Source organism: Bacillus rossius, chromosome 13 (genome assembly GCF_032445375.1).
Source record: "Bacillus rossius redtenbacheri isolate Brsri chromosome 13, Brsri_v3, whole genome shotgun sequence".
NCBI lineage: Eukaryota > Metazoa > Arthropoda > Insecta > Phasmatodea > Bacillidae > Bacillus > Bacillus rossius.
Genome location: NC_086340.1, coordinates 43,373,914 through 43,397,668, shown reverse-complemented (window position 1 = coordinate 43,397,668; position 23,755 = coordinate 43,373,914). Strand labels below are relative to the sequence as shown.

At 35.9% G+C, this 23,755-nt stretch overlaps 1 protein-coding gene across 1 annotated transcript in view; it reads left to right on the top strand.

Moving 5' to 3' along the window:
* Window positions 1–22,600, top strand: part of LOC134538500 (uncharacterized) — a 345,010-nt gene extending 322,410 nt beyond the window's left edge. Inside the window, exon 6 of the mRNA XM_063379875.1 lies at window positions 22,311–22,600. Within this exon, the coding sequence (XP_063235945.1) occupies window positions 22,311–22,411 (101 nt within the window). The 3' untranslated portion in view covers window positions 22,412–22,600. The remainder of the gene's footprint in view (window positions 1–22,310) is intronic.
* The last annotated feature ends 1,155 nt before the right edge of the window (window positions 22,601–23,755 follow it).

Here is a 23,755-nt window from a genome sequence, read left to right as displayed (position 1 = left end):
GCATTGACATCAGTGAAATTTAAGTGTGATTTATTCTATTTTTATAAATAAATAACCACATTTTATAAGCTGACAATATGGATGAAAAACGAAAACCATTTTAGAGAACGATAAAAATTACTTAGCCTGTTAAATAATACCAAGCAAAGTGAGATAAATTGTGTCAAACACTTTATAAAATAGTCAAATATTTATTAGAGAAAATGCATAAATGTTCATAAATGAGGGACATATGTAGCTTAAGTGTTGACGTGAGTTAAAGTAATGTTTTACCAACATAAATAATAGTTTTTTTAACCTATTGATTTCCTTTTCAGTAGCTGTTTGTCCTTTGATGTCAGTGATTGATATATCTAAAAAGGCTCGCGGATTTTGACCAAACACACTCCACATTTTGGTTCGTATCACCATAGAATTTTTTTCTAGGAAGAACATAGAGAATATGCATGTCGACGCCATAGCTTGTAGCCAATCGACACGCCTGTATGTGGGTCCATGTCACGGCCATATTCACGCTCGTGGTGGTTTTGTAAGTATTAAGAGCAGAGGCTGGCATTTATTTAGTGATTTACAATGATCTGCTGAGACCATTTCAAATGAGTGCATACATTTCTGTGCTCAATTTTCCATCGCACTTCATGCCTTCTGTTTCACTACATCACGCCAAAATGTATAGTTTATCCTATAAGTCATGCATGTACAATTAAGCTTTCGGCTTGTTGTCTTTTCATTGCAGAAAGGGTTTTCGACAATATGAATATTTCACCTACTGCTTACAGATCTAAAATTATATGCATTAAAATTAAAGTCAATTTCCCCCCCCCCCACCAAAAAAAAATTCATTTACGACAGGGAACATTATTGGCAACTAAAATTTTACGTTTTTATAGGATTTCCTTTATTAAAGACCATTTCTTACTTTTTACTATGTTGCGAGTATTTTCTGATATTTCCTTTTTACGCAACATTAATCGCTTGATAATGATCTAACAGGAAACAAGACAAATATTTTTGAGTCTTTATTTCTCTCATTGAAATACCTGCACCTGCGTTGTAAGCAGTGTTTGAAGTAATCTTATGCGCGTGGTAGCCATTCGCTATTGCATGCTGTGTAGGCTTTTAACTATATCGGAAAATGAGATCTTGCTTCACGAAACCGAATTCGTTGATGTCATTGTCCTAGGAAGCCACAATAACTTATTTACACATGCACAGAAAAAAAATCCCTCTCGGCAGCCTATAGGCGCTGGTCGGTTTCGAAGTACCTACATATTTATACCGAAAATATTTTTTTAAGACTCTATAAACTCCTGGAACATTTTAAGAACTTGATGTAGCCTCCATAACATTCTATATGTTTGTCAAAATTTAATATATATATATATAAGATTTAACTTTTTCTCATATTCCATGCAGCAAAAATATTTTGAATGTTTTTAACTTAATAAATCCAGCATTAAATATCTTAACGAATTTCATATTATTTCTACTAAGGTAGTCATGAAATTTTTTTATACATCCAAACGCAATTTTCCATCCCTTGCACTAATAGGTGGTCGTATAAAATATTTTTATGGACAAAGGTTCAAGGTAATGTTAAGATGGTTCTTAATAAATCACGATGAAATATTATTTTTTTATCTTCAACCTCTGGGTTTACGGTAATAGTTAAATTCATAAAAAATTGTTTCAGACAAAGATTTTTGAGTTTAAGGAGTTTGAGTTTAAGAGTTTTACAATAAATTATAAAGTATTTGATATATTTCTATAAAAAAAAGTAATGTAATTTTGTTTTTCTACCTTTCTAATATTTCCACCCACTGCAGTAATGATTTGTTATAAATAATTAATTTCAAACAAAAGTTTTATACAATATTTAAAAAGTTATTAAAAATAAATATTCATTTGATAAAGAACATGGTAGGGAAATTTTATTTTGTATCATTATTTCAAACCCAGGTTTTTTCAACCCCTTGCAGTGATGGTTTTAGAGAATAGTATTAAAAAACAATGATAATATTTACAAACAATTTAAACGAATTTTATAATGTACATACAAAAGGAGTTGTGAATTTTTTGTCATTCAACCCCTGTTTGTTCCCCCGTGCAGTAATAGTTAGTCAAATAAAAATTATTTCAGACGAATGTTGTAGATAATAATTTAAGGTTTTACATTTAACAACGAATTTAATAGTGTACATGGTACGGATATTATTGTTTTTTTTTAAATTCTACCTCTATATTTCAACCCCCTGCTACAATGATTCGTCTTATAAAAAATTGTAGCCAACAAACGTTTTAGATAATAATTATAAGATTAAAACACAATCTGTACGAATTCTATGTTGTGCCTACGAAGGGAGTTCTGATTTTTTTTGTCCTCCAACCCTTTTTTTCATACCCTTGTAGTTATAATTGGTCGTATCAAAAACTTTTTCAGACAAAGGATTTTGGTATTTCTCCTACAAGTTATAATATGTTTAAACGGATGTGATATTTTTCATGGAGTTGTATAATTTTTTGTTTTTCAAAAAAATCCCCATTTATACCTCTTTTTTCGGATATTGCCCATTATCGAACTCAACCGAGATTTTCTGCTACTATATTTTATGTATGAGTTTGGAAGTGATTTGTGAAAAATTGTGACATTTATCGTGTCCACAATAGCCTATTGTGATACACCCACATGTATACACATATATATAACTTTTGAGTTGACGATGGTTTTGGGGTCTATTGACCATGAAACGAAAAATTATATAAAATATTTCGGGTAGTAACACCATTGTAACGGCTACAATATGTAGTATTTCGTTGAAATCTACGTAAAAATTTTACTTGTACAAAATATTTTGGTAACCATTTGCTAAAACAGTTTTTAACACTTAAAGATGTAGATTATAAACTTGTACAATGGATTTCTATGGTTAATTTCACTTGTAAGAAATACGTATTTTGAACCAATAAAGAATATTTAAATCCTTAAGAAAATTGCCAAATAATTGAAACTTTTCTTTGATATTGTACACAAGCAAATTATTTTAACGCGTAAAAGATAGTCGAATTCATAACAGGATTTAATTGTTTTATTAAAAAATTCCTGAGCAGTAATTATAATCCAGTATTTCTGCGAAAATTTGTTTGTAGCGATACAGCTGTTTTCATGTAAATGTACAAATTGGGAATATCTTTAAATTTACAAGATTATTTCATTTCCATTTACAAAACAAAATAACAGTTCATACTGAAAGAAGCACTTTATTTGTAATATGGAATAGTGTAGAATTCCAGTAAAAAAAGGGGGTAATAATTTTTGAAAGTTGTGCGATATAAACCAATAAAAGAAGGAACATTGTCACATATTCTTTAGGAAAACGGAAATCGATTTAACATCTGCCATGTTACCCATATGGAAGAGTCTGAAAGCTTGAGGCGCTTTGTGCCATATTTTTTGTATATTAAACGCCCCATGCTTTTTCTCATTTATACTTGTATTGCTTATATACTATTGTCATAAATTAAATTTTAAAATTATTTTTAACTTTTTAGTTTGATAATCTTTAAAAGCATGTTTCTTTAGTTTTTTAAACTATATTTATTTTTAACTTTTTAGTTTGATATTCTTTAAAAGCATGTTTTTTTTTACTTTTTAAACTATATGTATGTGTAATTATCATAGGGAAATGAGTTACCGACACTACCTAATACCATCTGAGATAACTATTTGGAGTTGCAACGTCACAAAGAAATGGTAAAGTCTCTCCGAATCATTTACAGTTAGATGTATGGATATAATCTTAGAATTTACCGGGGGAAAAAAAAAAATTTTTTTCGGCGTGGCCGGGAGTAGAACCCACGATCGCTGAATCCGAAAGCTGACGTCACAGAAGTCGCGCGCCTTAGACCGTTCGGTTAACGACCGTAATGAAATTGGTGGGACATTTTACAGTGATGTGCCACTCACTCTTAGTCGAAAGAGTTACAGACGGACAGACAAACAAACATACAGGTGAAGCTAATATAAAGCATGTAAAAAAAATGATTTTGCCTTTGTTAAAAATGTTATCTTTATATTTATTTGATTCGTACAAAAGACTTCACAGTAATAAAATATTTAAATAAATTACAAATTTATAAGTTTATAACTCTTTTGATATTCGCATATATATAATATATTATGCTTTAGTAGTTGTAAAAATATGCTTCTAAAACTTAAAATATTTCTATTCTAAGCCGACAAAGCTTCTTTATACCAACTACTAACCATAATTTAAATTTTTTATAAACTCTTTCAATGAATGCAGAAATAAAGACATGTATTTTTGAGATTTTTAGCCCAGCGTATTACTGTTATTTTTATCTGATATCCTAAGAGCAAAAATGTTTTCTTTTGTAAGAGTGAGTGCGCGACGTCTTGCTTTTAGCAATATTTCCATTTCCCATCTTTATAAAATATTCATTCGTGTCTACAGGGAGTACAACTACGCACTCCATGTTTGTAGTAGGTTTTGTTGATTCCTGAGATGTCTTATACATCGATTTATGTATCGAGGCTTCTATGCGGATGGTGGACACACAATTTAAAGTCCGAGGAAAGCTCGAGTATCCCTGTCTTGAGCACAAACACAATAAAAGGCTTAAAATATTGTTCACTGTTCTCTATACGAAAATTGAAACCAAATAATATTAAAATATCATTAGTATATAATAGTTCCTCTTGCGTCAGTCTTCAGGCTGAGGAGTTTAGGACTGTCGACGCCATCTTGGATTACGTCATGGTGGCCATTTTTGGTGTCAGATTTCCTCAAAATTTACCAAAATTCATAAAACATTTCCCTATTTCGTAAGGAAAATTCCCGTTTTGAGGGAAATTTTCCCGTTTTAGAACTCAAACATGCCAATGGCTTTCAAATTACTAAAAGTGGCTTAAGAGTCCTAAAAGCAAGCCGTCATAAGCCACCGATGACAATTAGGATGACATCGCCATTTTTAATATGACATAACTGTTGTAATTATCGTTACGGCCGCCATTTTAAAAATCCGTATTTTTATGATGTAATCGGGAAAATTTTAAAATTCATAGACAAAATTTTATTAATAATGTATTATTTAAAAAACACACTTGCACATTTCGTTACGGTCGCAATATTTGATTCTAAAAAGTTGTATGTTTCGTTACACCCGCCATCTTGTATGTGCATTATGTCATCTTTGCATGTTTAGTTACGTCCGCCATATTGGATTCTATATCGTTGCAATTTTCGTTACGATTGGCATCTTCGAAATACGTAATGGTAATCTTTACTCGCTATCGGAGTGCACCTCCGAATCACCCAATTTAGATAAAACATTTACAATAAAATTGTAATAATACTGATTACAATAATTAAAATACTGGCGTGATTTGATTTACAGTTTATCACCGCGCATCAACACGCGCTAACCCATGCTTCCAGCCCATGGCAATTAGTCTTTTAACCTTGACTTTAGCGTTAGCGTGAATACTGATATGTAACGCAATTCTCTTGCTAAAAACAAGAAAGACAAACGTAATTTTACAAAGTTACACAAACAAATTTGGAAAAAACTTAAGACGTCATTACGCGCGATGTCAAACTGTCTGATGGCTCGTGACGGTAAATTAATTGTACAAAATCTCATGTAAGAGACGCTTGAATGTTTTTTTTTTAGCACAAAAAATAGCGCTTACAACAGACCATCGCGGAAAACTCGAGCACGCAGCCTGCTCGCACTAGCTCGCGTCGCAAGCTACTTATAGCCTGACCCGAACATAAGGGCCGCGCTCACTTCTCTTCCGTACTGCACGTAATCGTCTGGACCAGCTAATAACTTCCCAGAAAAGCGTAAGAAGCAAAGATGGTTTTGGTTCATCTATCGGCATGATATTCGGGCATTAATATACAGCAATTATTTCACCAAAAAAATAACAACTCTCATCAGTTGTGTAGAGGTTGAGCTGTAACTGTTAGATCAAATTCGCCTCCGTTACTACTTGGTAGCCGCTTGAACATGCCAAACGCTGCTGTCCCTATACCAGAAAAAGTTTCCACACCAACTTATCTGCATTTAATTTCGTGATGCAGTTACTTTTAGCAAAATGTGTCGTCGTTAAGGACAGCCCAGCCCAAAATGCGTTGAAAGCAATGACTGGGGCAGCAAAAAATTATCCAAGCACTGACTGGAATTTACGAGCCCGATGTCTGCCGCTGTAGTCTCTGCCGAAACACCCGCTGCCAGGGCGTGAAGATGACGGTCTCCGGGGGTAGTTGACACATTCATTCCGGGCGGGAACGACGGTCCGGGCGGGAACGACGGTCCGGGCGGGAACGACGGTCCGGGCGGGAACGACGGTCCGGGCGGGAACGACAGTCCGGGTTTTTTTATTAATTATTTATTATAATTTCATTTAATAAATATTCTTCAGACGCAGGATGTCCCAGTTTTTTCATTTGCTTGCTTGCACGTTCGTGACTTGTTATGAAGGATAGAATAACATATTTTGATTTACCATTTATTTTTCCTGACCCGACTGTCCAAGATGGCTTAGTTATTTCTAATCCACACTGTATACCAATCTTTTTTTTTTTTATTTGTAGATACCATAAATTTGAAACATTTTGTTTTTCGTCGTAATTATGCTTAAAGCTAATAAAATTTTAGAATAATACTTTTTAGCGACATTCTCAACACTAAAAAAATTCAATGTCTTGCAACTAAAAAAAAAATCAATGGGTATATTTTTTTTAATATAAAGTACGAATTTTGAAGAAAGATTTATACTTATGAAAATCTAAATTTATATTAAATGTTTTTAAAATCTATTTTAAAAAAATTATGCTCAAGTAATCTTTCGAATAATTTTTGTTTAATTTCACATGAAGTCTTGGTTTTAGGATATTAAGAATATTAAATTTTACTATCAGAAAGGTTTCCAAAATACTCACTGCATTAAATCATTTATAATTAAGCATATTAAATGAAATTACAAATTAACCTTATCAGTTTTTTTTCAAACGAACGTCAAGTAAAAAATTAATGATATAGGTAATCATGTTTTTTTTTGTTTTTTGTTTTTTTGCAATCTATTTTAAAAAAGGAAGTTCTTGAAAGTAATAATGATATAAAACATTACTTTTAAATCAAAGAACACTGCGTTTGCGTTTGAATTAATATATAAAACTTAAATACACAGAATTGAAGTTTCTAAGTTTTATAACGAGTTTTGGCTTCTTGTAAGTGGGCAGTGGATTTTTTTTTTGCCTCAAAAACAGTTGAGACGTAATATTGGATTATAAATTCGAAAAGAAAGTAGGGCATTAAAAAAAAGTTAAGTTTGGGAAGAACGTGGAGCCTTCATGACGACGCAAGATGCACGTCAAGAGTTAAGAGCATAGAGCTAAGAGCTAGCTGACCAGGCCATGACTCGCACACCTGCACGCTTTCAGCGGGGCCGAAAAAATTGCGGCGATTTTTTTTTACTATTTACCTTCGGAATATTACACTCTTTGATTCACTTTGTTCCAAGTTTAGACAACCTTCGAGGAAAAAATAAATATTTTTAAAACCTGGCTGCAAGTGTTCCGGCGGAAGCTAGAGTATTTGCATTTTATGCGCAAAGCTGGCGGCGTCTCGAAAATGCAGCGCGCGGCGCATAAATTAGGAACAAGTGGGTTGATGGGAGCTTGTGGTGTAGGGGGATGATAAGGGGGGGGGGGGGTTGTGTCTGCGTCCCATGAGCGCTCGGACGGCGCGTATTTACATAATGGCGCGTTTTTTTCGCGCGGGCGGCCGACTTCTTTTTTTTTCCGCGGAGATTTTATATATATATACTCTTGAGGTCTGCCCGCTGCAGCCACGCCGGCGAGAGCCTGAAGAGCTGCGGGGAAGTGCAGGCGTGTGGAAGTGCAGGCGGCGCGAACAAACTGCCCGAGAAGCACCGCCCACCCCCCGCCACTAGCGGTCCGATGCGAACAGCTCCGGAACTCGGACCCAGCCTGAGCGGCGTGGTTTGAGAACTGGCAGGTGGAGAGCAATGCTTGTCTACACATGAACGAGAACTTTGATCACAGGAAAATAAAACTGAATTTTATTGGCTGGAACTATGTTTTCGTTTTGAGAAAAATGAGAGATTAAAATAAAAGAATTATTATAAGTTAGGTAATTATTTTTAATGGACGGCTACGAGCAACGTAGCATACATAAAATTATCGAAATGCGCCTTCTTGGCGTCATTAGTTTTTAGGTCATAACAAATTCTTATAGTATGATCATCAAAATTGGGCTTTTCAAATGCGTAGTTCATGGTAAAGTGTAAATACCTGCAGGTAAAAATTATTCGCTACAATTAATATATTTCCCTGATAAGTCTGTGGTTTAGTATTAAGCTTTTTTTTGTGAAAGGGGGGGGGGGGGCGACAAGCCAATAGCATAATATTATTTTCAAAAAAAAAAAACACTGTCTAATGCTCTTTGAGAACTTAAGAATGTGTGGTCTGGGCCTTAGGAAATAAATATCTACAATGTAATACAGTATGTCAATAATAAAATGTCACAGTTATAAATCTTAACAGTACTAACTGCACGCGTAGTAGTGTGTTGGTTCAAGGTCACCATCAAAGAGCAACTCATACAGTTTTATACAAGCGCATGTGCGAGTACTACTTTGGTGTTTTCTCGCTTGCAGCAACACGTATGTTGAGAGAATGGCTCTTTCCCAATTAGTAGATACCTGCAAAGTTCGCGATTTCAATGGAACTATAGGATATACTCCATAATAGTCTATGCACTCGGGAAAATTACGCCTTCTCATTGGCTACTGACGTATAAGTCCTGTTAACTGGGATTTTCCGTGATTCGATACTTCTATCGATGAAGGTTTTTCATTGGCTCAGAGTTCTTCAGGTAAACCGTGGCCCAATCACTGAAACAGCAAAAGGTGCAAACTTATTTGGATTCTAGCCTATCGCAAAATGAATCCGCGAATTTTGCAGGTGTCTACTAATTAGTGCAGGGTGAACCTGTACACTTTATTTGGCAACAGGATGGAGCCCTTCCACATTATAATCTCTTTGTACGGGAGTGGTTGAACGTTGAAGTCCCTGGCCGTAGGAGTGATCGTAATGGTCGAGACGACAGAGCTATTTTTCACTGGCCTCCACCTTCACCTGACATAACGCCATGCTATTTGTTTTCCTTCGAGGGTTTATAAAAGATCGTGTCTACGTTCCGCCGCTACCCAAATGTTTTCCAGAGTTGAGACACAAGACTAGTCCGGACTTGTTGACCAAAGTGTGGGAAGAATTGGAATTTAGACTGAATGTGTGCCGAATATCTAAAGGTGCGCGTATTGAATATTTGTAAAAAAAAATTGTTTGTCTGTAAAGTCGGTTTACGGACGATAGTTTAACGTGACAACGTCATAACAAAACATTGATGAAATGAATGTTCAAAACGTCACAGCATCCTTCAAGCTGAACCAGCCAAGGATGATTTGAAGATCGTAAAAAAACAAGTTTCTTAAGAAAGCAGGAGGTGTAGGGGAAATTCGGCGCACCACCTACAGAAGAGCCCAAGATCTATGCAAGACTAATTTTTATTCACGTTAGTAACAATCTCAAACATAACAAATATAGAAACCGATGTTTCAAGCATAACAAAGAATTAAAAGATAATACATAGGTGGTATACTATACAACTTGTTATACTTTACACAATACAGAAAAAAGGTCAGGTGGTGACGCAATCGGTAAACGATATTAGAAACCTATAACTATAACAGCCTACTTTAACCAGGTGTTTATAATATTTCCCAGTGACCTGCAGTCAAACCAGATACGCAAAGATTTGAAACATAATGACAACACACTATAAATATTGACGGCGAGCGAGCCATATGGTCATGGGCGAAGAGAGAACAACTGATAATAAACGAGGACTTAGAACGTGGCCAACGAAAGGAAAAGGAAAAATGACAAACACAACTCTAGTTTAACAAGCCACTACAAACACAACAAACAAACAAACTTCGTTAAAGTTCCTAGTTACTCACGCCCATGACCATGGCTTCGACGTCACCAAGTGCACAAGTGCACACACCAAACGTCAAGGCAGACTGCAGGTAGCGACACCGCTAATAGCGGGTTTATATACTAGTTAACTAGTGGCGGAGTAAGCACACAGGGGAGAGGGGAAGAAAGAGGGGAACTAGCCCGAACCGTCCAGACTGAACTGGCTTGACCGAGCACACTCCAGCGGAGGGTTAGGCAAGGAGGGGCAGGGGAGGTGAAAAGGAAGTCACCACAGACACAGAGAGCGCAGTCACTTAAGCCCACCCCACACGATGCCCATTTTCTGCTATAATTTCTGTTAAACCCATGGGTATAAAAATTTTCATAAAAATTTGTATAGCAGAACCGCAGAGAGATTTCTTAACTCCATACACACGATACCTAGAATGCTAACATAAAACCAGCCAACGCAGTTGCCGACCAAAGCAAACATATCAGGGGTGGATAAACCTGTCGTAGTCAACTTATCAAAATACTGAAAAAAAAGTGAAAGTTACACCTGTTTGTGTTAAAAATTATGTAACTTACGGAAATATTATTTGATATTTTATCTTATATTTTTCATTTGCAAATAAATAACAAAATTGGTTTAGTATTTAAAAACAAATTAAGAGCAATTTTGGAATTACAAATATATTTTTAAGTTGTAGGTTAATTTCAAAATCTAAAAATATATAAATTTAAATGATACAAGGGATATTGGGTTTACTAAATGTAGTTTATGTACGGTTTAAATTCTAATATTAATTTAATTATACAGTTAATCAAGCTAATTTCATTGTAATAGTAAAAAAATGCTACCGATTCATATATGTTATATATAAGATTTATTGATTACTTATATATTTAACTACATAATTAGAGGAATTGTAACTAATATTTTTTGTAACCCAGTGAGACAAATAAACACGCACATACCGCGTAATAAATTTAAATCTTAGGTAAAGAAAAACATTTTGCATGTTTTTTTTTTCACCCTCACAGGTGTGTCGCTATGAAGTATCAGTTTATTCATTATTACTTTATGGACACTCGTTTCTTAATAAACGTTGGCGTTTGAATTATAAAATTAACTTTTGGTTTAAATTATTTGTGAACATGTGATTTTACTTTACTTTTTTAAAAGTAAAAATAAATCTAGGTAAATAGTACTATGAATAAAATCAATGGACTGAGACACCTAAATGTAGTTATTATATCATAAATTAATTCTAATAATGTATATTTGCAGAAAGCACAGTATGTCCAATTTAATTATCTATTATTTAAAAAAAAAGTAAAAAAAAAATTGGACTGATGAGGATTCGAACCACATTTAAAATCACCCTTTTACCGCTGCCATAGTGCCCTTCGCCACTACACTACCGCAACTTCTACGATTGTAAAAGGAGATAATGGGTAATATAGAATGCAACGTATTTTCATAACGTATTTTTAAATTTCCGATTACTTCTTTCTGTGGCAATTTCAGCTTAACAAATATACTCCATAGTAGTTTTACTATTATAAAGTTTCATTTGGCATACCATTACATTTGTTACGTCCCTTAATGTTGACAATACAGACTATATACGGGGTTATATTGCAACACGTGGGTCCGCCATCTTGACGGCTCCAGCTCGTGGGTATAGCAGAAAAATAGAACACATTCTATTACGGTTTTGGCTAAGACTTCGGTTATGAAAACTTTTATACCCAGAGCCAGACCCCTTGGAAGGGTGCTGAAATGTTACCCACACGGGAGCAGGCGCGCTAGCATAAAAATTACATGAAAACTGCTAAGGAAATGGGTGTCGTGTGGGGCAGGCTGTAGCAGCCGGCGGGCAGTGAGGAGACGTGAGTAGACACGTAGCAGCCGGCGGACAGGTGAGACATGCGTAAGCACGGCTCAAATGATTGCATAAGTTTATGAATAAAATTGAATCATTTTTTATTGAATTATTATTTTGTATTGATACAAAGAAGAAGTGAAATGAAATCTACAATTTAATTGATAAATTTACTTTTATTTGCACTCATTAATTCAAATATGTTTATTACTTTAACGAAGAGATTATTTTATCTATAACTTTTATACATGTTTGCTATTTAACTTCTCCCAATCTGTGTTATTCTGTTAAGTATCGGACGATGATAGGAAAAGTAGGAAACGAATGGGAGTGTTAAGTTTAATGTGCCTCGAAAAAGTCAAATCGACGGTTGTTCCAATCGAGTGGAAGAGAGATAGATGCGGCGCAAGCGTACTATGAGCGTAACGGGACATAGCGCAACGGGACATAGCGTAACGGGACATAGCGTAACGGGACATAGCGTAACTGGACACTTTCTCGTGCGTGAAGCCGGCGTTCATAGATTTATTAGACGTTGACATGTAAAAAACCAAGATTAGTTTACCTTCAAATTGACGCATGATTTGTGGTAAATAGTCTTAATAAACTGTTGCAATATACCATTGAAACTGGGACATGCTTTTTATGGACGTACTGTATAATGAATGTTTATTTCAAAAAATTTTTTATCCCAAGGGTTTGTACGACAGGAAATATCCGTCTCCCCGTGGCTCCTGTCCGTTGTCCGTCCGACAGACAACTTGTCGCCAAGGGAAACGCTGGGACGCGCACTGTAAAAACAACAAAAAAAACCGCGGCTATCCAATTAGCCTGACGCTGCTTGTGCCACTCTCGCACTGACACAGCAGCTTTGTCCGGCGCTTGGCGCTAATGTTGTTCCCCCTCATTGTTTGTGCGATAGCGTTGTATGTTGTTAACGTTAATAACATATAAGTACCGTCCAGAAAGTTCTTTGTGTAAACCACAACTTTGTGGCTGTGATAAAAATAATTTCTAGAAATGGGATAATTTTTTTTCCAAGCAAAAAAAAATTCTTACCGAAATGTTTTGTTTATCATAAAAAATACTTTTATACCTGTATGGAAAGTTTATCCTTTCTTTCGTTGTAACACTGGTAGATACAAAACAAATTATAAAATGTATTTAAGCCATCGTTATGACATTAGAAAATAATATATTCCTAAAAATTTCGTGAATGCGAAGGAAGTGAAGAATAGGAAGTTGTGCTGCCATCTTTGGCGGAGGGCGCGAACCAAAATTCACAAAGACAAAGGTAAACTTTATATTATTTGTGTTAAATTTATTTTGAAAGCTAGGCAGTTTTTTTAATAATATTCTTTGTCGAATATCAGTTCCAAATCCACGGTTGAGTATTTTAAAAGACTTTCACTTTTATCGGAGCAGTTTCTTTATATACGTTGTATAAAATTTCGCTCTGCAAATCGAATGATTAGACAGATGACGTAGCTGCTCAGGCAGCGAATTCTAGCGGCGGATGCGTGAACTACGCGTGATTCGCGTTCACGCCTAAAAGTATTTTAATAAAATCCCTTGTCGAAAATCTGGTCCAAAGGGATATGTTTTTTTTTCAAGCCTTTTTTCTCTTTTATCGAATCCGTTTCACTATTTATTAGTTTAAAACTTTTCTCTTCAAATGAAATAAATAAATAGTAGATGTGACTTGCTCCAGTAGAGAATTATAGCGGTGGGTACGGAAACTACGTGTTATTCGCGTCAAGAAACGTGGTAGAAAATACAATTTGCATATATTTACCATGCTAGGCATTATCGATATAAATAATATTAAATGCCTTTCGTTGGTAAGCGCATCACTTGAACGACTGGACCGATTTTGCATTTGTTTATTTTCGTAATAGTCCGGACAATGTTTTTACGGAAAAAAAATTTAATTGCTCAGAAAATTTGTAATTACACAGGTCTGCAAAATTTTTTTGAAAAGTTATTTTGTTAAATGGTTAATATTTGTTTTAATTGTCTTAAAAGTAATAGAAAACGGTATTCATATAATATATACCGCGTCACATTTATCAGATTTAGATGATATAGTATTTGAATACGAAAAAAAAATTAATAAAATTAATGAGAATCATTTTAGAATATTTTATTAAGTTTTATTGAGTCTATTGCTATTAAAATACAACATTAAGGTAAGCATGAATAAAACAATAATAACGTTTTCTTTTTGAAAAAAAAAGCTGAGTTTTGTTGGTTTTCGTTTATGATTTTTTTATTTCATCTCTGTGTATCATCCAGCAATAGTCCGCAATCATATTAACGTCCCAATGACCTTGATATCTTCTTTCCATCTATTATGTCCTGATGAAACCGTTCACCTTGTTCTTCACTGTAGTCACCTAGATTTTTTGGGAAACAACCAATGTGAGACTTCAAAAAATGAATTTTCAGACTCATATTACAGCCTAAATTTTTTATAGGCGTTTAACATTTCCTGGACAATATTTTTATACGAAGGATCATTTGTGTTTGCTTAAAAACTTAGATACGACATTTTTAAAAGCAATGCCAGGCATTTCGTTCCAAGGTTATCACTTTTTCAAATTCTGTATCCCTAATCAGTTTCCTGATATCAGGTCCCGTAAATATTCCCTCTTTCAACTTCGCATCAGATAAGCTCGGGAAACATGAACAAACATACTTGAAAGTATTTCCATCTTGTGGTAATACCTTTACGAACTGTTTGATCAAACCAAGTTTGATGTGAAGTGGTGGAAGCAATATTTTTTCGTGATCCATCAAGCTCGGATTGATGACATTTTTTACTCCAACTTTCAATTCCATTCTAATTTTCGAATCAGTTTTTTTTTCCAATGTAAATTTCTTGCTCTACTGTCCCATTCACAAATATAACAGGGGAATTTTGTGTAGCCTTGCTGTTGACCAAGAACCATGCATATGATTTTTAAGTCACCGCAAACTAAAAATTTGTGTTCGGTGTATTTTATTTTCTCCAAAACATTTTTCAAGTTTTCGCAAGTTTCTTTAAGATAAACTGAATGAGCTACAGGTATCGATGCAAATTTATTGCCGATATGCAAAAGGACAGCCTTTAAACTTCTTTAAAGAATCTATAAAGAGTCGACATTCTTGTGTATTGTATTCGATATTGAATTTTTGTATTAAACCGCCAATATCACAGCAAAATACTAAATTATCCTCTTTCTTAAAATACTCCACAAATTCTTTTTCTCTGCTTCGATACCCGTAAAATGTAGTTGCAGCACCTAATAATTTTTTTTCTTTTAGTCGAGAACCGAGAAGTTCTGCAGCGTCCTTAGGTAATCCAAGATCCCGTACCAAATCATTCAGTTCTTGTTGTTTTAAAGGTCGAGGGTCATTTGTAGGGTGAAAAATTTCACCACTGCTTTGCAGATGATCACTTTGTTCTGAGTTTTGTGATAAAGGCGTTTCGAAGCTGTTAGTGTTAGTAGAAACTGGTATGGGTAATTCAGGTCCATATGGAACTGGCTTTGTTACAGACGAATCATCAGGATACACAATTTTGGCACGGTTGTTAGAATTATATCCTGTTACATTGGTCAAACAAAAATAACAATCATCTGTATGATTTGTTTTGTTCCCGCCACAACATAGTAATACCGAATGACAATGATTTTGATTTACCGTAAGTCCACTGTCTTAACACATAGCCGGCATACTGTATGCGGAACCAACTGTTTCTCTTGGTAACATAACCTCATTCCGAAGTAAGCATTTTTTACAAAGTCTGTTATTTTTAATCTTTGCTTAACTATTGTATATTGTCAGCAAATATAGCAAAATAAATACATTTGGATTGTATTTGCAACTCCGAGGAGCCATAGTTACAGATTAAATAAAACAATCTTTTATTACACTTTTTTTTGCAGTTTAAACCACTATGATTAGTCATAGACTATATAAAACTTTTTTTGATACTTTTTCTCACAGGGGAAAGGCAGGTTAGTAACAATAGACTATAGGATGGTCGGTCATAGAGTATAGAATAGGAATATAGATCATGAAATCAATTTTGTAAAAAAAAAAAAACGAACTTACCGATCATAGCCGATAAGTCGCCTGCGGGAGAACACGCAAGACGTTTCAATGCGCTAAAAATTTATATGGTTGGTGGAAATATAGCATTCCATTATATAAATAGTTCTAAACCGGCAGAACGCTTAGCTGCAGTGTGTGCATGAAACGCACCGATAATATGCGTTGCATATCCAATAATATTTTGGAAAGGTTACAATGGTTATCATTTCTCGATCAAGGTGATAAATCCGCTTACAGGTGAGTAGCAACTCTATTTTTTTTATAATACAATACGATTACTTAATTAAAATTACACAGAAATTTATTTACTGGTGCTGAAACGTACAAAAAGGTCAGTTCAATTAACAATTATTCATATCGACTTATGGATCGTGAAAATAAGGACAATCACATCTTGAAATGTCGGCGTATATTGCACCAATACGCTGACGATATGTACGTCAAAGAAGAAACTAAGTGATTGGCATTAATCAGATTGAACGCACACTAAACTCCGTTCCGAAGAGAATATCCGCCTTCGAGATGCCATCAATGCTGACGGAAACGCACAGAATGCCGGCCGAATGACTATTCTCCCAGCAACATACGTCTCAAGTCCGCGACATACGCATGAATACGCTCAAGATGCCATGACGAATGTTCGCCATTACGGAACACAAGATTTGTATTTTCACGTTCACGTATAATCCGCAGTGGATAGAAATCCAACAACAGTTATTCCATGGCCAATCACCCATAAATACCCTTCATATAACCATGAGTCTTCAAACATAAAATCTCTAATGGATTTAATTGTAAAGCATCGCGTGTTTGAAGAGACGCGCATCTGGATGCATTCAGTGGATTGGCAGAAACGCGAATTGCCACACGCACATATTCTCATTTAGTTCATAGAGAAGATAAGACAGAATGAAATTGATGACGTGATATCAGCGGAAATTCCCGATGAAGAATATCAAGGCTTGCATGAAGTTCTTACTAAGAACATGTTTCATGGCCCCTGTGGAACATTAATTAATAATCCGTTGTACTGCAACTATGTATATTTCCAGCCCAGATTAAGTTAATAATTTATTTTAATTTATATTTCTTCGTTCCATGTATATATTTTATTATTTGAAAACTCTTTGGATTTGATATGTCTATCTATGTAATTGAAACTATGACTAAAACGAACGTTTGAGAACTAGCAATTGCAAGGACCCCTATAGGAGCAATTGAAATTTAAACGGTAAATTGCTAATTTGACACCTTGTTTATTAATGTAAAATTTTATTACTACATGTTTTTATTTTGAATGTAGTGTGAGATTTTGTGTTCGGCGCTGTTGTTGCGCGCGGAATTTGTGTGTTTTATTTATAATAATGTAAATATCATTAGTTCTTGGCCAATCAGGAGCCGTAGTTTAAATGTGGCACGCATTGTTAAATTACTTAAATTAAGGTTTTTAAAAGGAGAATGTAATGGCCTATCAATGAATGGACACGTATATGAAATCGTCGGAAATTTCTCCTGAAGAATAGCTCATTAGAAATAGGCATCCGCACAAAAGGATAAAATAAACGGATTGTTTAAGTGCCAGTGAATATTAATAGGGCTTTATCTAGGAGTGTATAAATACGTGAGTAAGAAATGACTGTGTTACTCCATTTCGTTAGATACGAAACACATCAATACTTAGTTATTTTGTGTCCTAACTTCAAGAAAAACATTGAGACATTTCAATATTGTAATATTAACTACGTGAATCTAATTTGACACTAATTTAACACACAACCATAATTACCCAGTGGTCTGGGAGAGAGAGCATTAAAGCTCTACCGACTTAAATTGTTTTTATCTAGCCGAGGTAAAGACATATGTAAATCATAAATATATATTGAATCTGTGTATTAGATATTGAACACGAACAAAAGACACATTTGATTATTTAATAAATGTGCGCATCGTCACTCCAGACATTTTTCCATATATATGTGTTCTGCAGTGCCAACAATTATTAAAATTTTAAAAGCAATAATATTTTTTACTTATTGATATAAACCTGAGATATTTTGAATTTCATTAATAAATAATTAAAATTACCATTGCGTTTTTATAATATTATAATATATTAATTATCAACTGTACCCATACCTATAAACACATGTGTATATCTATCTATGTGTCAATACAAGTAAATAGCAACAGCAGTTAAGCTAGTAGTTGCACATAATAATCAGGCGCCACAACTGTAAGAGACCTCTAGTAGTGCGGGTACACCGTGTGTGGTCGTCGGAAAATGTTCGAAGCTTTACCCACCGGTATAAGTAGCAGAAATAATTACTGGAAATGATTCTTATCCACTGTATCGTAGTCGATAAACTGCGAGCACAAAGATCATTTTGGTAATAACGGTAATGATTCACACTTCCTTATTAGTGCCTACATGCATATATTTTATTTCCAGCTAGTGATGGGTTGACCATTGATTTTTTATGTTTTTTTTAGAATACCTCTTTACTAGATAGTTAATTACAAAAGTTAATTATAAAAATGATCTGGTCATTATAAAATATGTATATGACGACATGCGGTTCCCTGTTTGAAATTAAAAAATATCACACCTCCAAATAAGGATTTGAAAATAATTTCATTGACATGCTACATCAAACCAAAGAAAACTAAATTAAAATTTTGACTAAAAGTTCTTACTGTTCAGTTATACGGTAAATAATTAAAACGAAGAGTTACTCGTAGTCAAGGTAACTGCATCTTCTAAGAAACAATACCGGAATCAGACTTCCGTGCTCTGTGTTTCGTTTTAAACAGATGAAACAATAACGTGGGGAAAACAAAGAGGGTTTTTTCCTGTATACTAAACTGTTAGTTTAAAGTTTTCTGTTAATGCTTTACAATGATTCTTATGAATTTACTTTCAAGTAGGCTAACACAGTACTTATACGTTTTCCAAGCATACCTAGTTCCTCTCTCTCTAACTTATCCTCTCTCTCTAACTTATCCTCTCTCGCACTCTCTCTCTCTCTCTCTCTCTCCCACGACCCAGTCACAGCTCGCACCACTCTCGACCGCGGCCCGGGGATTGTCGCGAATGCATTACGTGCCATATTCAGCTGCAGCGGGCTTAAAGAGACGTCGGGGATCACGCGGTAGTGATTTAAGCCAGGCCCGAGATCAGGGCGCGGATTTATGGTCCGGATCTGAGGCACCTGCGTTCCATTGATCTGGCCCTTTGTTTCCATCCGGATAGCCGCTCGTTTCATCAGATCCGGTTGGTATGTTTTTAAAAGCTAAAAGTTATTCCATGACAAAATACATACAGATGCGTTAGTTTTCAATGCGTTAATTTTAGTGTAGCTATTGGAGTCATTATAAAATCATAATGCATCCCTATATTTTTGGCAAATTTCGTAAAAAAGCTACCCTTTTTTTCATCTGTTACCATGGTATGAATTCTGAAAAATTTAAACATTAATACCGCGATCCCTAGAAACAAAAAATATCGTAAACTTACTACTTATGGACACGACAACATTTTTCACAATTTAAGTATTTCAAGACTGATAAATAATATATAGAGATGGAAAATCTCGGTTGAGATAGTTTATGGGAAAAATCGGATTTAAGGGGTTTTTCAACATTGAAGGATTAAAAAAAAATCTTTTTAAGTCTCTTAGCGCGAAAAATATTGCAGCTGAGTTTATAATACCTTTTAAAATAAGTACAAAAATGTTTGATCAAGAGGCTTTTAAATAATACTTATTTCAAGCGTTTATATTAATAGAGATTGAAGGGCGAAAATAAACTTTCTAAAAATGCATACCATTAAAAGAGGCCAAATTTATTGAAATATTCTAATATTTTCCATAATGACATGCCATGCTCGTGAGGTGACGGTCGTAGATCGCATCAGCACCCTGACACCTCATGTTTATGAGCTCAATGGTAGGACCAGTCGCCCCCGAGTCTCCGTGCTTCAATATTCGACACTAACACGTACAAAACAAACAAAATTGATCGCATAAGCAGCATGTAGCCGTGCCCCCTATATAACTCAAGATGACTGTATCGAAGGGTAGACACACAGCACCGAGCGCCAGGTTCTTCCCGGGGTGTGGAGGCCTCGATCGCCGGGAGATTTTTCTAGCTCCCCGGTATAAATTTTTCAAAGTCCCAAACGACTGTCTCGAGGGGAAGGCACAGAGTACGAGTGCCAAATTTTTCCCGGGCTGTCGAGGACGTGACCACTCGTTGTTTAAGGCACTTCAGCACCCTGCTTGTCACCGCCGGCCGTGAGTCACTCACAGTTAGTCGGGTGTCGTGACGCGCTGCCCCGGATCTGAGATCCGTCAACAGGCTCCCCCTCGCGACACGGCACCCTGCAATGCGCTAGCTCATGGCAGCACGACAACCAGCCCTTGACAAGCCCTCGCTCGCACTTTGGCCACCGTGACACCTTCAGCCTACCCTTACCACTTGAATTAAATCACAGGTACACCATCTCAAATTGGAAGTTCATTTTAGTTGACATTAATATTGAAAAAAAAAAAAAATATTTAGCTTCGTAAAAAAAATTGGTTGTCTGTAAAGTCAGTTTACGGACGATAGTTTAACGTGACAACGTCATAACAAAACATTGATGAAATGATTGCATACTTTAATGAATAAAATTGAATCATTTTTATTGAATTATCACTATTTTGTATGAATACAAAGAAGGAGTGAAATGAAATCTACAATTTAATTGATAAATTTACTTTTATTTGCACTCATTAATTCAAATATGTTTATTACTTTAACAAAGAGATTATTTCAACTATAACTTTTATACATGTTTGCTATTTAACTTCTTCCAATCTGTGTTATTGTTATTATGTTAAGGATAAGACGATGACAGGAAAAGAAGGAAAAGAATGGGAGTGTTTCAAGTTTAATGTGCCTCGAAAAATTCAAATCGATTGTTGTTCCAATCGAGTGGAAGAGGATACATGCGGCGCAAGCGTACAATGAGAGTAACGGGACACTTTTTCGTGCGTGCAGCCGGCGTTCATCGATTTATTAGATGTTGTCTCGTCAAAAACCAAACGCGAGCAAACTTTCAATATGTTGTGTTTCGACTAACATTTCCACCTTCTATGTTTGAAGTGATGTGTTCCTAAAAATTTTAAAGTTTCAGACGTTAGGTGTACATAAAACAAAGAGTTAATTTTATCACACGGACAGACGTCTTCATTCACTAAACAATCGCAAAGTGAAAGCAAATGACGTTTTACAGTACATTTATTAAGAATTAAAAATAAAATTAATAGATGTTCGTTGAAGATACTAGTTCCAAATGTTATTCTACTTTATAATTTTTTGTCGTAGGGTTAGTGAAGTATAGCACCGTATAGATTTCCTGCAATTGTTTTTGCGTGTTTCGTCGTAGCTTCCTTGCGTTCTTGCAGTTCTAGATCTCTCTTGCCCAGCCAAGTGGTACCCTTGTCTACTGCTGGATCAGGCTGTTCTGAGACACAGTCTGCTACTGTGGCAAGGTGTTCTAATCACTGGTCTGCAAACGGGACCGAGTGTTCTGAAAGCTCGTCTGCCGCTACGACAGGGTGTTCTGAAAGCTCGTCTGCCGCTACGACAGGGTGTTCTGAAAGCTCGTCTGCCGCTACGACAGGCTGTTCTGAAAGCTCGTCTGCCGCTACGACAGGCTGTTCTGAAAGCTCGTCTGCCGCTACTACAGGGTGTTCCGCAAGCTGTCCTGTGACAGAGTGTTCCGCAAGCTGTCCTGTGACAGGGTGTTCCGCAAGCTGTCCTGTGACAGGGTGTTCCGCAAGCTGTCCTGTGACAGGGTGTTCCGCAAGCTATCCTGTGACAGGGTGTTCCGCAAGCTGTCCTGTGACAGGGTGTTCCGCAAGCTGTCCTGTGACAGGGTGTTCCGCAAGCTGTCCTGTGACAGGGTGTTCCGCAAGCTGTCCTGTGACAGGGTGTTCCGCAAGCTGTCATGTGACAGGGTGTTCCGCAAGCTGTCCTGTGACAGGGTGTTCCGCAAGCTGTCCTGTGACAGGGTGTTCCGCAAGCTGTCCTGTGACAGGGTGTTCCGAAAGCTGTCCTGCGACAGGGTGTTCCGAAAGCTGTCCTGTGACAGGGTGTTCCGAAAGCTGTCCTGTGACAGGGTGTTCCGAAAGCTGTCCTGTGACAGGGTGTTCCGAAAGCTGTCCTGTGACAGGGTGTTCCGAAAGCCGTCCTGTGACAGGGTGTTCCGAAAGCCGTCCTGTGACAGGGTGTTCCGCGGCGTGTGTTGCAGCCGCCGGGGGCAGTCCGGCCGCGCCGACCGCCAGCCGCCTGCTGCTGCTCTGCTCGCAGTTGGCAGCCCTGGCCGCGGTGCTGAGCGCCAGGCCCAGGTAACACGCGCACCTTGCATCACGTGACCGGCGCGCGCCGCAGGGCTGCCACCCCTGAGGGCCTGGCTGGCGTGCGTCGCGCGCCCAGGAGAGACAACAGAAGGAACAAGAAACGGAAAGTGTTGCGGACAACCATAGGACGCTTTTACTTAAAAAAAAAAATTACAAGGAAAATAAATTTGGATAAAAGTGATGTGCTGTGCTAATTTTTCTAAGTGTTTTTATCTCTTGGTTCGTATAGGCCTACACCCTCCTCGTTACTCACCCTATGAGGGGAGGAAATTTCTTACAAAAAAATTTCAAATATTTATTTGTTATGACGTGTGTGTGTGTAACGTAATGTAGTTAGGTAAACCCAGAACTTTTCTCTAACAGATGTATTATACCTAACATGAAATATTGCTGGATATGTTTTCACTTTAATTTAAAAAAAACGTTTTATATAAAAATAGTTATTACAAATTTTACACATTACATTTATATGTAAAGTGCTTTATTATAAGGTAAAACTTAGTTTAAATCAAATTAATGAGAAATATCAAACATTTTAAATAGCTTTTAGTTACAACGTAAAAATTTTAAGAAAAAATACTACGCAAAATGTGGTTTATATACATATTTTTATCACACAATTTTAGTTATTGAAGTGAATATTTTTTTTTCTGGTGTATATAAACAGCGTATAATTACAAGCTTTAATTAATGCTCATACAATGGAATTACCAGAATGACTGTCAGTTAAAAATTGGTTGTTTTAAACCTTCACTAAATAATTGTTCTCAGACTGCCAAATGTTTATAGTTTTGAAACTTATCACGAAACAAAAAAAAAAGAATCATCCTATTTGTTTATATTAGGAACGAATCGCGTTTAAGAACATAACTTTGTCAGACATTAAATATATTACCATATTCTATTTATACAATTCGAAATTTGAAATTCGTTTACGTTTTGTTAATTTTACTAATGTACTTTTTTTATACTTAGCCAATCTGAAAATTAGTAAATAATATAGACTACACGTGTGCTGTAGGAGGTTTTTTGTGTAAAGAAGTTAAACATTTTAGTGTTCTTTCTTCCGTATTAGAGCTCTATGATATTTTGAAGTGCCGCTTGTACGGTAAGGAAATTATGCTGGCTTTGAAACACATTGTGAGACTCAGAAGCACAGCATGAAACTACGCACAATCACATGTGTAAAGGCAGGAAAATACCGAGTACTGGAAAACTAGCTTATGGAACGAGTGGACATATACATTCCGTGTTAAATATCGTTTGTGTAACTGGAGGTAGATTAACTGTTCTACAGGTAGCGCATCTCATACAGATAGCGGACATAGTGACGGAC